The 15,084-nt window shown below is 53.7% G+C and overlaps 1 protein-coding gene across 1 annotated transcript in view; it reads right to left on the bottom strand.

The window, feature by feature from the left end:
• KCNH2 (potassium voltage-gated channel subfamily H member 2) overlaps positions 1 to 15,084 on the bottom strand; it is an 82,563-nt gene that overhangs the window by 64,894 nt on the left and 2,585 nt on the right. The window contains exon 2 of the mRNA XM_083466659.1: positions 8,909 to 9,139. Within this exon, the coding sequence (XP_083322785.1) occupies positions 8,909 to 9,139 (231 nt within the window). The remainder of the gene's footprint in view (positions 1 to 8,908; positions 9,140 to 15,084) is intronic.

The raw sequence follows: 15,084 nt of genomic DNA, 5'->3' as shown, positions 1-15,084 counted from the left end.
TCCCGGCACCCCCCCCCACTTTTCAAAGGGCTTGAAAGTAGCGCAGCGCTGCAAAATGCCACGGGTGGCAAGGGTGCCTGGGCTGGTGGGGTCTCTCCCCTCCCACAAGAGAATTGTTTGCACACTGAGAGCCCCGGTTGTATTAGCTGAGAAGGCCAGGGCAAAAGTGCCCCCCCCCCACATCCAAGAACAGCACCCATCCCCAGAGAGAGACAGCAGTATTTTCCATTCTCTGCCCCTCCCCCCCCCAAGGCAGGATCCTGCTCCTCCTGCAGCCCAACCACCACAGCTGCCACCCTCAGACATTTCGGGCTTGGCACCCTCTCGCAATTAACTCCTAATTAGCCCCTTTGCCAGCAAGCGAAGCGGGAGATGATGTGAGGAGGAGGAGGAGGGTGCTATTTGAACGCACCGCAAGCCCCTCAAACTCACTTTCCGGAAGACGGGAGAGGCTGGGTCTCCCCCCCCCCCCGCCTTTCTTAGCCAAGGGACCAGAGGTCTCCTTCCATTTTCATTTTAATGCAAAATCTCTTGTAATGGATTTTGAAGTAAAGCTTTAATGCACCGGAATGCTTTGGGGGCAGCAGCACGTTCAGCCGCGGAGATTGGCACTTGCAGCCTCTAATGAATAAATGAGCAGCTGAGACTTGGCTGAGCAGAGCCAGACTCCTTGGGGGGGGGGAGAAGAGAACAGGCCCCCCAGCCAGCCTTTTGCAAAGTTTCCTGGATCAATGCAAACTGCTTCTGCCTTCTTTATTCCAGCATGAGGGGGTCTTCGTGTTCATACAGAGGCCTGAAGATGGGGGGGGGGGTGAGGGCATCCCATGCTCAATCTTTTTTTTTGGGGGGGGGGGCAGATTGAATGACAGAATTGTGGAGTTGGAAGGGACCTCCAGGGTTCCAACCCCCTGCAAGGCACACGAACCAGTTTGGGAATTCTCTTGATTCTGGGTGGGTTGCCAGAGAGCTTCTGTTTCCCAAGGAAAGTTTTCTTCTTTAAAATCATGAACGCAGTTAATGAGTGGAGGGAGGTGCTTGTCCCTCAGGGGCCGCGGGACCCATCTGTCTGGCACCCTGCAAGCAGGGGAAATTGCACTGGGAGAAATAACATCCTCTGCCCCTTTAAAATGTGGGGGGTTCGGGGGGGGGCTATTGGGCTGTTGTTTTTATTTTGATTGCGTATTTTGTGGTTTTAGATTTTGATTTTATTCTGTGAACCACCCTGAGACCTCCAAGTAAAGGGCGGTATATAAATTCAATAAAGTAATAAATTAAAGAAACAACCAACCAACCAAAAGGGCAGAGATAAGCAAGGCTGGCTCCGGCCAGACAATGGAGAGGTGGACACACTCTGACACTCACAGCAGGAGCAAAGCAGGAAGGTAAAAAGGTAAAGGGGTCCCTGACCATTAGGTCCAGTCGCAGATGACTCTGGGGTTGCGGGGCTCATCTCGCTTTATTGGCCGAAGGAGCCAGCATACAGCTTCCAGGTCATGTAGCCGGCATGACTAAGCCACTTCTGGTGAACCAGAGCAGTGCATGGAAACACCGTTTACCTTCCCGCCAGAGTGGTACCTATTTATCTACTTGCACTTTGAGGTGCTTCCGAACTGCCAGGTGGGCAGGAGCAGGGACCGAGCAATGGGAGCTCAACCCGTCGCGGGGATTCGAACTGCCAACCTTCTGATCTGCCAGCCCGGTTTAGACCACAGCACCACCTGTGTCCCTATAAGCAGGAAGGAGGGGAGGTCAAAGGGGGCAGAGCTGGGGAAGGGGGAGAGGGATGGGGTCCTCTCCTGGCACAAATCGGCCCCCAGTTGTGTAGACATTTCTGATGGCTGACCTGGCAGGGCTCTCCAGATCAAGAAGAACGAAAGGCTGGCATCTTTGGGGAGAGGAGGAGAGGGGGGCAGGGCCCTGCCAGGGGTGGGGAGGAGTACAGAACATAAGGCGAGTCCTGCTGGATCAGGCCCATAGGGTAAGGTTACCAGATATTTCCCAAGGAATCCAGGGACACTTCATTAGGAATGATAGGATTTTGTCAGGGGACTGATTTGTAAATCCAGGAAACGGGGACGTCTGGCAACCTTGCCATAGGGGCCCATCTGGTCCAGCCTCCTGCTTTCACAGCAGCCACCAGGGTGCCCCAAAGGGAAGCCCTCAAGCAGGATTTGAACCCGAGTCCTCTCCCCTCCTGCAGTTCCCAGACTTCGGAGGGTGGCGCAGAGACCCTGACTAGCAGCTCTTGCTAGCCTTATCCCTGCCTTGTCTCCCCTCCTTCCATCCCTGCCTTCTGGGGGAGAAGGGAAGAGCTCCTGCCTTCTGTTCCCCTCAAGGAAGGAGAGGGGGGAGAAGAGGCCCCGGCAGCCTCTCTTCCAGGCCAGCCGCCCCCCCTGCCCTCTCCCCCCCCCCCGGGTTCACTGCCCGGCTGCGGCTCCTTGAGGAGTTTGCTGCTGCTCCTGCCCCCAAACAGCTGGACCTTCTCTCTGGTCCCAAAGCTCAAAGAACAGGACCCAGATGCTCCTCCCAAATCCCCTTCTGCACCCCATCTTTGAACCCAACAAACCCAGATATTCAGCACTGTGACACACAATGTGGCAGACCGTAAAGGGACGTCCTGATTCCTGGGGGGCTGGGGGGGCAGGATCTTAGGAAGCCGCCTTACAGAGAGTCCCTCCAGCTCAGCCTTGTCTCCTGGCAGCAATGGCTCTCCAGGATTCCAGGCAGAGGAGATTCTCCCACCCCTACCTGGAGATGACAGGGGGAACTGACTCCGGGACTGTGCCCCATAACCATGGCCTTCCCTGGAGAGAGAAGGGGACTCTCCCCAGAGCAGGCAAGGCATCCTTCCTTTCCTTTTGTGGGAAAATTTAGGGCAGAGGGAAGAAAGTCCTTCATCACACAGCAGAGTTAACCTGGGGAACTCACTGCCTCAGGCAGGGATGGCCACCATGTAGATGGCTTTGAGAGGAGGAGACACATTCATGGAGGAGGAGAAAAGGGCTTTGGAGAGTTCCTCACCAGGATAACTCTGCTCTGCCTCCCCATCCTGGTCGTTTATAAAGCCCGAGAGGAAGGAAGAGGGAGCATCTCCCCCCCCCCAGCACAGGCCATCTTGCAAGGGGGGGGGCGGAGGGAGAGGCAGCTGGGAGACAGCGCTGGCGGCTCCGGCTTTGTTTACCCGCCTTGCCGGAACTGGGCTGGCTGACGTGAGCCGGAGGGAGAGAAGAGACACCTGGCGCAGGGGCCGGGGGGGGGCAGCCCAGGCGGAACATGGGCGCTCCCTGCGCCTGGCGCTCCTCCTCAGCCCCACACGGCTGGCACTGCCAAGGAGCTGTGCAGGGTTTAGAAGGCAAACCTGCCTGGAATATTATTATTATTATTATTATTAATTACCCCACCCATCCGGATCCCAACTGGTTGACCCCTTTCTTCAACCCCCGTGCCCCACTGACTGGCTCCCCAAGGCTCCATTGTCGTCCCCCCCACCAATGCCTGGGGTCAGCCTGGAAGGATCCTGATGGAGGAGCAGCAAAGAGAAGGAGAGTGCCCCTGAGCACACGCAGAGTACCTTTCCCTCTCCCTCCCCAGGGCAAATTCGTTTTCTGTGGCAAGAGTGACCTTGGGGTGGGTCCTGAAGGGCACCCCCTCCCCTCTGAAGCTGCGGATCCTCCGCCTGCTGAGGCGAACAATGCTTTGGAGACGTTTTCCGCCGCACAGCGCTTTCTAAAATTGTTATTGCCATTATGCCTAAAAATACACTTATCGATTTGCAAAATAATTAACCAGGCAGGTCCCCGACCAGAATGACGGTTAGAGTCCTATAAAGCAGCTGCTCTTCCCCCCCCCCCCCCAGACAAGTTACTCTGGAAAAGAGGAGCAGCAGGAGAAGAAGCAGAGAGGCTTGCAGAGTTCAGCCCTTGGCTCAGGGGGGGGGGGAGAAAAGGAGGGGGAACCTTTAGGACACAGGAGCAGAGAACTGTAGGGTCTGAAGGGACCCCCAGGGCTCATCAAGTCCAACCCCCTCCAGTGCAGGAACTGCAGCTGAAGGATCCCTAATGGGTGGCCGTCCAACCCTTGTTCCAAACCCTGTTGCTGCAACGGATTATCTGTTTGCCAGAGGGTTGGACTAGATGACCCTCGAGGTCCCTTCCAGTCCTCCAATTCTACTCTCATTGCCTGAGTACCGCTTGCTCAACCTCCCAGCATGCAAGAAGGAAAAACAGAGGAGGTGGAAATGGATATGGAATGAACGATGGACTAAGGCAGAGGTTTTTGAATTAAGGTCTCCAACCTGGGGTCCAGAAATCTGCATGTAGCCACAGTTGGACCGGCACCAGCAGCAAACTGCGCCTGGGAATTTGGAACGTGGGCCTTGGGGAAGCAGAAGTCAGACCGGAGCCGGCTGCTGCTGCAGTCCCGGCCAGAGATGGGGCCAGCCCTGACCTCAGGCAGAGGGGGGCAGCTGCCTCAGGCGGCAGATTTGGGGTGTCATGAAAGGGATGCCCATGGCTGGCTATCAAACGTTTCACAGCTGCATTTTGACTGGGGGTTTTCCGTTAAAATAATTTTACCAGCCTTGGAGTATTAGGTGCCCCTTGGCTGGTGGGGGGAGAGGGGGCAGCAAAATGATTTGGGGCGTGGGCCTGGCAAGGAATGGCACCCAGGGCAAGGACCAGGGTTTGGGCTAAGGGGACGGAGAGGGAGGAGGCTGCGTGGTTTCTGCACAGATTTGCAACAGCCTGAATACGGGGAGCAAAGTGTGTGCATGGCGGGGGGGGGGAGATGTAAAGCCAGGATGGGGGGGGGGATTGTCAGCTGAAAAAGGGAGCAGGCAGGGAGAGGAGTCTGCCTGGATCTGTCTTGGGGAGTTTGAGATGCAGAGCCCAGCCCCCTCCGCCCTGCCTGGGACTCTGGCTTCCATGCTGCAGAAGCTGCAACTCGGATGAGATGTGGCTCCCCTGGGGGAAGATGTAAACAAAAGCAGCAGTTGGGCCAGGCTGGGTTTTTTTTGGGGGGGGGGGAGAAACTGCTGCAACAGCGGAAAAGCAGGAAGCAGGAGCCACACACAGAGTGTGCAGGCATGTGCTGAAGGGCAGGGGGCCAGGCTGGCCGCTGTCCTCACGAGGGGGCCAGGCTGGACGGAGGCTGGAAGAACGTCGGAATGCAAGAAGAGTCCATCCTCATCCAGCCTCCAGCCTCACAGTGACCCCCCAGCTGTGTTCACATTTCACAAGCCACATTTTGCCCTGGCTATTGGCCACTTAAGGAAGTGGGTGGCGCTGTGGTCTAAACTGATCGGACTTAGAATCATAGAATCATAGAGTTGGAATAGACCGCAAGGGCCATCAAGTCCCACCCCCTGCCAAGCAGGACTTGCCGATCAGAAGGTCGGCGGTTTGAATCCCCAAAATGACGGGGTGAGCTCCCGTTGCTTGGTCCCTGCTTCTGCCCACCTAGCAGTTCAAAAGTACGTCAAAGTGCAAGTAGATAAATACCACGAATACCACTCCGGGGGGGGGGGGACATAAATGGTGTTGCTCTGGTTCACCAGAAGCGGCTTAGTCATGCTGGCCACATGACCCGGAAGCTGTACGCCGGCTCCCTCGGCCAGTAAAGAGAGATGAGCGCCACAACCCCAGAGTCGTTCGCAAGTGGACCTAATGGTCAGGGGTCCCTTTATCTTTATTGGCCACTTGCGACCAAGTGAAGATGCCCATGTGCCAGGATGGGGTCAGACATCTTTTCCACCTGAGGACCCTTGTATCTGGTCCGTTACATTTAACAGCACAATCAGATCGAATTTCAGGAACCAAAACGCTTTTTCTGTGCAGCAGGAGCAGTGAAGAATGTTACAGTTAATTGTTGCCTTTGCTTCCACCCTGCTCACAGTTGTGAAGAATATCCCTACGCTATGAATGGTCACCATTCAGAAAACAGTCGGAACAGGCCGATATAGATGTGGACTGTTCTTGGATCAAGGGACTTTTCTTCTTTAAGTTCTCAAAGTTCTTAACTGAGCTCAAGGTGGTCCTCTGATCTAGCCAGATGTTTAACGGATAATCCATCACAGTCAGCCCATTGGTTGAAAAGTAAGACTTCAGAGCCGTCTTGCCCCAAAATGGCAAGTACACATTCCATTTTGGCGACTGTAACTCTGCTTTAAGGAGTCCCTTGGCGCCTGGCTTATACACCTGAGTTTGAAACACTGCCAGACACATGTGGGAAACCACAAGCGGGACCTGAAGACGAGAGCAGCTCTCCCCTCCAGGGGTTCCAGCCCCTGGCACTCAGGATGCAGCCCAAGGGAGCCCATCTAGTCCAGCCTCCGTTCTTGCGGCAGCCAAATGCCCCAACCTAGGGACACAGATAGACTGCCTTTGGCCTGGAGGCTCCATAAGAGCACTCAAAGAGCCTGGCTGCTGGATCAGACCAGTGGCCTACCGAGTCCAAGATCCTGCTCTCCTGATGGCCAACCAGATGCTCATTATGGGAAACCACTTCCCTCCTGTGGGCAACTCCCTCCTCAGCACCAAGGGCCAGAGCATCTTCAGGCTCCCATCTCCAGGGAGGTGGGAAAGAGCCCCCCCAGCCCCGCTGAAACCCTAGAGAGCCACCACCAAGCAGCGTCAACGGCAGAACAGGCAGCCGTCTCTGGTGCATAAGCACCTGCTCTGGATGAGACCCCGGCCAAGGCAGCTTCCAGGCACCAGCCAGTTTGCTGCCCGCCTGCCAGCTGAGGGCCAGGATCTGCCCCCCCCCACCGCCTCCAGGCCTCTCCACTCAAGAGCCTGCTTGCCTGTGATGGATGTCCCCGTCCCCACAGGCACAAATAGACATAAACCTCGCGGCCGCCTGCTTCCTGGGAGGGCTGTGTGTGCCTAGGCGGGGGCTGCGGATGCCCCTGGTGTCTCCACGGGGACTGCCAAAACATTCAACAAGCCGTTCCATTAAGCCAGAGGATGGGGGGGGGGGGGAGCTTTGACACGAGGGATCCCTTTTCCAGGCTGGGTTTCCCCACTGATGGGCGGGCACAGCTGTCGTGAGGCAGCAGTGGGTGCTGGAATATTGCACCCCTAATAACTTTAGGTTGGCCACTGAGCACAATACGCTGAACTGGGTGGGCCGTTGGCCTGATCCTGCAGGCGATTCCTCTATTATTATCTCCAAAGCTGACTGCTCTGTCTTGCAAGCGACTCCCTGACTACAGGCGTCATTTGGGCATCTGACACGGAGAAAACCCATTTACCACCACGGCTGGTATTAACCCGGACAAAGATCCCAGGCCATTGGGCTTCCTGCATGATTTATTCTGCGCTCTAGATGCTCTGAGCCTCCCACAGGACCGGAGGCTGAACAGGCCGTTCCGCTTCCCAAATGCTAAATTCCCCCAGGACGTCCCGAGCCAGACGCTTGGCCCACCTGGCCCTCCAGGGCTGCTCCAAGAGGGAAGAGCACCCCCTCCGAGGTCCCCGGCAGGCAGGCAAGAAGGGGCCCTTCCCAGCCGGCCTCCCCACAGTCCGCCCAGGAGCCTGAGCTCTGAGCTGCCCCAAATGCCGACACAGAAGAATTTGAAATATTTTTTCCTAGCTGGGAAGGAGACTGACGGGGCACCAGGGACCGGGCCTCCCTCCTTGATGAGTTCTGGTCGCATGCCAAGTCCCAGGAATTTTGCATCTCCTATCTCTGCCGAGCAAACGCCTTTGCACATTTACTGGGCCACAGAGACTCTGGCTCTTTTTCCCGTCACTCCTCAGAGGGCAGGCTCTGGAAAGGCGCTGAGGCCCCCGAGATCCTCTCTGCAGCCCCGCCAGCCTCCCTGAACACAAATCGCCCAAGAAGCCGAGAGGCAGCGTCTCTCCCGTCTCCACCCCCCCCCCAAACTCAGCGGCTAGCCTTAGCTTTTATTTTTATTATGCAGTGTGCTTTCTTAGTACTGTCACATTGCCCTGAGATCTACAGGTATGGGGCAGTATGCACATTTAATTAATAAATAATAATTCAACAAAAACCTGAATGAAAAGGGCCCAGGGCAGAGGGGGTGGGCAAGAGTGTCAAAGTCCCAAAGGCAACACCATTGCCCCCACCCTTTCAAAATGCCCCTTTTTTATTTTAGCCAAGCCAGAGCAGGGAAACTGGCAGAAAAACAAACGCTTTTATGCACGGCCAACTCTCAACTTGTGCAGGGCTTATGTTCCGGGGGTTGCGCGTAAAGCCAAAATCACGTATATTCAAAACACACTCTCCCTGCCCCTTAGAATGCTCCCCCAAGGTGATCACAATGGCAGGTGGGATTGCAGACCGAGCCCCTGGACGCCTGCCCCCCCTTACTTTTTCCAGTTGAAATCTCACATGTTGATGCACATAAGTTGCGAGTTCACTGAATGCAGACTTCATGCACACACCTAAAACATGGTCAGGAAGAGGCTGCGACATATACCAGGCCAAGGACCCTCAATGCACCTGCCGTGACGCCAAGCAAGCACAGGATTCGCATCTGCCGCACAACATTAGCCTCTCCGGATCTGCAGCTTTCTTGTTTTGCACAGAGGACTTCAAGGCTGCAAAGCACTTGGGAGAATCTCCGAAATCAGAGTGACGGGGCAGGACTGCCCTGTGGTCAAGAGAAGGAGCTTGTGTGGCCCCCACGCAGCCCCCGCGCCCCCGCCATGGCTTCCAAGGCAGGATACATTATGCAGAAATCAGCAAACACAGCGTCCTTCTGCATAATTCATCAGGGTGGCAAAGCGAGGCTCCTCTGCGCTGGGGAAACATTAATGCAGAATCTAATGTTCCTTGACAAGAGGAAGTGGGCACGTTAAGGAGGCACAGGTGGCAGCGGAGGGCTGTGGGGGGGAACAGATTCACCCCTTGGCCCCCTCTCCCCCCCCCCAAGCAGGGTCCCTACCGTCTTTCCGGTAGAAGCAGATCTCCACCTTGCGCTCTTCAGAGCCCAGGAGGGCCTGCGCAATCTGCGCCACTGAGGTCTTCTGGGTGCGCGGCCCATAGAGGAAGTCGCAGGTGCAGGGCTTCTGCATGACCTCGGCGCGAGTGTAGCCGCAAAGGTCACAGAAGCCATCGTTGCAGTAGATGATGGCGCAGTTCTCCACCCGGGCGTTGGCAATGATGAACTTGCGGCCTGCAGGGGGGAAAAGAGACAAGGAATCAGCTTTGGCTGGTGGCCCAGCTGCGCCCCTCTCTGGACAGGGACAGACTAACTATAAATAATAATAAATAATAATATTTTATTTATTTATTTATACATACATACATACATACATACATACATACATACACACATACACACATATCCCGCCCATCTGGCTGGGTATCCCCAGCCACTCTGGGCAGCTTCCAACAAAATATTAAAATACAATAGTCAGTCAAACATTAAAAGCTTCCCTAAAGAGGGCTGCCTTCAGATGTCTTCTAAAAGTCTGGTAGTTGTTTTTCTCTTTGACATCTAGTGGGAGGGCGTTCCACAGGGCGGGCGCCACTACCGAGAAGGCCCTCTGCCTGGTTCCCTGTAACTTCACTTCTCACAGGGAGGGAACCGCCAGAAGGCCCTCGGCGCTGGACCTCAGTGTCCGGGCAGAACGATGGGGGTGGAGACGCTCCTTCAGATATACTGGACCGAGGCTGTTTAGGTCTTTAAAGGTCAATGCCAACACTTTGAATTGTGCGCAGAAACGTACTGGGAACCAATGTAGGTCTTTCAAGACCGGTGTTGTGTGGTCTCGGCCTCTGCTCCCAGTCCCCAGTCTAGCTGCCACATTCTGGATTAGTTGTAGTTTCCAGGTCACCTTCAAAGGGAGCCCCACAGAGAGTGCATTGCAGTAGTCCAAGCGAGAGATAACCAGAGCATGCACCACTCTGGAGAGACAGTCTGCGGGCAGGGAGGGTCTCATCCTGTGTACCAGATGGAGCTGCCCTGGACACAGACTTGACCTGCGCCTCCATGGACAGCTGTGAGTCCAAAATGACTCCCAGGCTGCGCACCTGGTCCTTCAGGGGCACAGTTACCCCATTCAGGATCAGGGAATCCCCCACACCTGCCCGCCCCCTGTCCCCCAAAAACAGTACTTCTGTCTTGTCAGGATTCAACCTCAATCTGTTAGCTGCCATCCATCCTACTGTTGTCTATGCTCTGGTAACTTCTAGGTTAGAATACTGCAACACCTTATATGTGGGGCTGCCTTTGAAGGCAGTCCAGTTGCTTCAGCTGGTGCAGAATTCAGTGGCCAGGTGGTTCAATGGGACAAGACGGTCTGAGCATCTGACACCCATCTTGGCCCAACAGCACCAATTGCACTGATCCTGCCTGGGCCCCTTAGTTTCTGGGCCTAATTCAATTTTGAGCTACAAAGCCTTAAGTGGCTCAGGACCGCAAAACCTCAAGGGCCGCCTTTTCCCAAATGAAGTGCCCCAGACCCTGAGACCATCATCTCTAAGGGCAGGAACCGCACCTGGATCAGCCCCCTAACCTTTTCAGAGTGGGGCCTTCCATTTTGCTGCAGCTAATGCTTCTGAGGGAGGGAAGCCCCCCCCCCCGCTATGCCAACAAGGAGAGGAGGAACAGACTCCACGGGGGGGGGCATGAAGCACTCCCAGGAAGCTGCCCCCCCTCCACCAGAGCCCTTCTGGGCCCCCTTGGCTCAGCCACGGTCTACACAGCAACGTGCAGCAAGGGCTCCCGGCAGCAGCGTAGCCGGGGGGCAGGGGGGGCACACTGGGCACCACTTACACTCAAGGTCCAAAGAGAGGAGTATGGCCTCTTATTTCAAATCACACTGGACAAGCTATTTATGTGTTTATTACATTTATCTCCAAACACGTTTTTGAGTTTCTGCAGAAATAAGACTGCATTTTAATGTTTCAATGTATTTTAATCTTGTTTTTAAGTTGTATTTCAATCAATTTGTTTTATATTTGGTGTTAGCCGCCCTGAGCCCAGTCTTGACTGGGGAGGGCAGGGTATAAATAAAATTTATTATTATTATTATTATTATTGTTGTTGTTGTTGTTGTTGTTGTTGTTATTTACACCCCCCTTTTTTTCTCCAAGGAGCTGAGGGTCGTGCGCATGGTTCTCCCTCTTCTAATCTTCACAACAACCGCCCTGCAAGGTAGGTCAGGCTGAGAGGCAGGGCCCCACGGCCCCAAGGGAGCAGGAGATTGGGACCCTGGTCTCCCAGGTCCTAGCTTGGCGCTGTAACCACTATGCTGCACTCCCTGGCTCTCACACGGGCTCTCATCTCCTGTGTTTGGCCCACTGCACATACAACAAAAAGCACCCCAGATCCGCTTAGCTGGCAGGCTGATGACCCAGGCTGCCTGACTCGAGAAAAGGCCAATTAAAAATGAGTTCAGGGATGACTAATCTGTGCCAAGCGATGCTCCGTATTCTTTGCACACACGACGACGACGCCTTCTCCTAAGGCGCCCGCTATTATCTGAAATGGAAGTCGTCCCTTCCACAGACTGCAGCCTCCTCTTCGCACACTGCCAAGGCTGCCCCTCCCCCACTGGCACAACTGTGTGCCCTCTTCCCAAGGTGCCATCTAGTCCCACCCCCTGCAGGAGTTGCAGCTAAAGCATTCCTGACAGATCCAACCTCCAGCAGAGGAGACTCCACCACCTTAAATGAACGTTTAATTGGAAGCTCCTTTCTTGCAACTCGAATCCGCTCTTTCGGGTCCTCCCCCTTCACCTTCCATGTGGCAGCTCTAAGATCCCTGGCACTCATCCACAAAGGGCCCCCCTCCGTTTGCTCCCACCTGCTTCCTGACACCCCCAACCTCACCTGCACAAATGAAGAGCTATCCTCACGGACACAAGCAAACTCGCAAACAACAAAACCAGCAAAACAATCCCAAAAGAAATCCAGCCAGATCTCTCCCAAAAGGATCCCTCCAGGCAGAGAAAGGTCATTGTCACCTTTTAAAGGGACCCATCATGTGGCAGCCACAAGAAGGGCAAACTCCATGCTGGGGAATGCTAGGAAATAAATAGAAAATATAACAGCCACTATCATAATGCCCTTATAAAAAACCTACGGTGCAACCACATTTGAAATACTGTGGACAGTTCTGGTGGCCTCACCTCCAAAAGGATGTTTGTAGAGTTGGAAAAGTTTCAGAAAAGGCCACTGAAATGAGCGGGGGGGGGGGAGGGACTCCCTTATGAAGAAGGGGCGAAGCATTTGCATGGGCTTGGCCAGGATTTTTGTTAGGGGGGACAGAACGACGCGATTGTTAATTAAGTATTTCTATTGTTTTACTTGATCTGGGGTGGAGGGGCAGCTACCCGCCCCCCGCTATGCCCATGGCACTGGGGACTTTCACATGTACTGCTAGTAAGCCAGGTGTCCCCCATCCTATATATGTGCATGTTGTTCTTCCTGCCTAAAGACAGAACCTGACATTTGTCCCTATGGAAATTCATTTTGTTAGCTTGTGCCCAGTTCTCCAGTCTGTGACGGTCATTTTGAATTCTGATTCTGTCTTCTGCAGCATTACCTACTCCTGCCAGTTTGGTGTCTTCTGCAAATTTGTTGAGCATCCCCTCAATTCCTTCATCCAAGTCATTTATAAAAATGTTAAACAACCACTTGCCCAGGACAGAATCTGTAGCACCCCACTTGTCACTTTTTTCCGGTATGACGAGGAACCATTCATGAGTCCTCTTTGGGTTCAATCAGTCAACCTGCTACAAATCCACCTAACAGTTACCTTACTTCACTCAACTCACATTTTACCAGCTTCCTCGTGAGAATATCATGGGGGACTTTGACAAAAGCCTTACTGAAATCAAGATACACTCTGTCCACAGCATTCCCCTGATCCATCAAGCTAGTAACTCCATTAAAAAATGAGGCTTGTCTTGTCATGACATACTTTTGAGAAGCCCCTGCTGGGTCTTAGGAATCACAGCATCCTTTTCTAACTCCTCACAGACTGACTGTTGAATTATCTGTTCTAGGATCTTTCCTGGTACCAATGTCAAGCTCACGGTCAATGTTTCCCAGATGGGGACAACATTTGCCCGCCTCCAGTCTGTAGGGACCTCTCCAATAATTCTCAAAGATAATAGACAAAGGCTCTGAGATGACACCCGCAAGCTCCTTTAGTACCCTTGGCTCATCAGGCTGTGGAGATATGAATTCATTTAAAGTAGCTAGTTGTTCCCTTACCACCCCTTTCCCTATCTTGGGTTGCAATTCCCTCCTTGCATTGTTTATTCTGTTATCACCTGGTTGGGCATTGGTTTCCTTATGGGTGAAGATAGAGGCAAAGTAGAAGTTGAATAATTCTGCCTTCTGTCACCCAATAGCATTTCTCCATCTTCTCCAGAGGACTCACCACTTGATCAGTCTTTCTTTCTTCTGTATCCTGAAACCCAGGAGGACATGACCACTTCCTCCCAAGTTTCCCTGTCCTTCCACTTCATCTATCAGTTCCTCCCTGTTGGTGAGGACCAGGGCCAAGACAGATGATCCCCTTGTTGGTTCTTCCACCTTCTGGGAAATGAAACTGTCAGCGAGGAATGGAGGAATTTGTCAGACCTTACATTCTTGGCAGAGTTTGAGTTCCAACAGATATCAGAGAAGTTGAAGTCTCCCACCACGACTATGTATATCTCCTTTTTGAATGTGTGCTAATCTGCTCTCGGAAGGCGTCATCCAAGTCTTCAGTCTGGCTTGGAGATCTATAGCAGACCCCCACAGTAAGGTCACTGTTGCTTCTCTCTCCTACAATTTTAACCCATATACTCTCATTCTGCTTTCCATGCTCCAGGTCACGGATTTCTTCACAAATGTACACATACATCCTTTACATATAATGCTGCTACTCCCCCCTTCCTGTTTGGTCTATTCATTTTGCACAGGTCATACCCCTCAGTTTCTACATCCCAGTCATGAGTCTCACCCCACCAGGTTTCAGTAATGCCTAATAGGTCATATGTGCCATCCTATACTAAAAGCTCCAGTTCGTCTTGCTTGTTTCCTATACTCTGTGCATTTGTGTAGAGACAACTGAAACCATGAGTCATTCCTCTGTACGCTGCTGCCTCTGTCCCCCTCAGTAAATAGTCACCTATCACCACGACACGTCTCTTCCTTCTCTGGGGAACGGCAGGAATTGTTCTGTACACTGTTCCTTCCACTGCTGCCTCAGTACGTTCTGAAGTCTGCAGCCAGTGTGCTTGCTCCTCTGGCTGAGAAACAGTGTCCGAGGTGAGGGTGTGGAATTGTTTTTGTAGCTGCAGAGATACAGCATGGCTCCTGACTGTCCTGCTTTTTTGTGTCTTCTTTCTCCAAGGGTTTGTCTCCTCCTCCTCCTCCTCCTCCTCCTCCTCCTCCTCCCTGGGGCAGCCTCCCAGCATCTTTGTTCCAGGGGAAGCCCACTCTGGTACACCAAAGCTTCTGGCCCCAAGTTAGTAGGTTAGCGCAGGAAATCCAGTTTGCGTAATTCAAATATACCGTTGCAAAGAAGCCAGACTCTTGCAGCTCATGTTATATTCTTGAGTAATGACGAAAGGGGCCAGGTGGTAGCCGGCCAGCTGCAAATCCATCTCTGCTCCAGGTTAGCCTGCTTGACTGCAGGCCAAGTGACCACAGATCGCAGGCCACCTGGCAGCCAGCCCTCCCTAAATGGGGCATTAACAAGCCCAGCTCCGCCAGCAAGGGAGCCGCCTCTCCCAACTGGCAGCCGGGACGGGCAGCGCTCCAGGCGCAGGTGGCTGCCCTGGAGAGAGCAGAGGCAGGCCAGAATCATAGCCATCTTGTCTGCAGAGAAACAGGTGTGGGAAATTTGCCACAGCCTCCAAGCTGAAGCACAATTCTGGCTCTCCCAGACCATCTGCCACCCAGCAGAGCCCACTGGGCAGGAGAGAGAGGCTTCCTGAGCATCTCCTTCTGCTGCGAGGCTGAGCCTTCCCAAAAGGATGCAGGTGACCCTGGTGGCTCAGTCCTAGATCCTGTGCAAGCTGGCTGTGGCCCTGTCTCTCTCTCCGCAGAGCCCAGGGATCAAGCCTCAGAGCTCAGCCCAAGCCCAGGCTGCTTAGCAGCTCCAGCCGGGAGGAC

This window comes from Podarcis liolepis (genome assembly GCF_965112155.1).
Source record: "Podarcis liolepis genome assembly, chromosome: 12".
Taxonomy (NCBI): Eukaryota; Metazoa; Chordata; class Lepidosauria; order Squamata; family Lacertidae; genus Podarcis; species Podarcis liolepis.
Note: the sequence above shows the minus strand (reverse complement) of the source record. Positions and strands in the feature narration are given on the sequence as shown.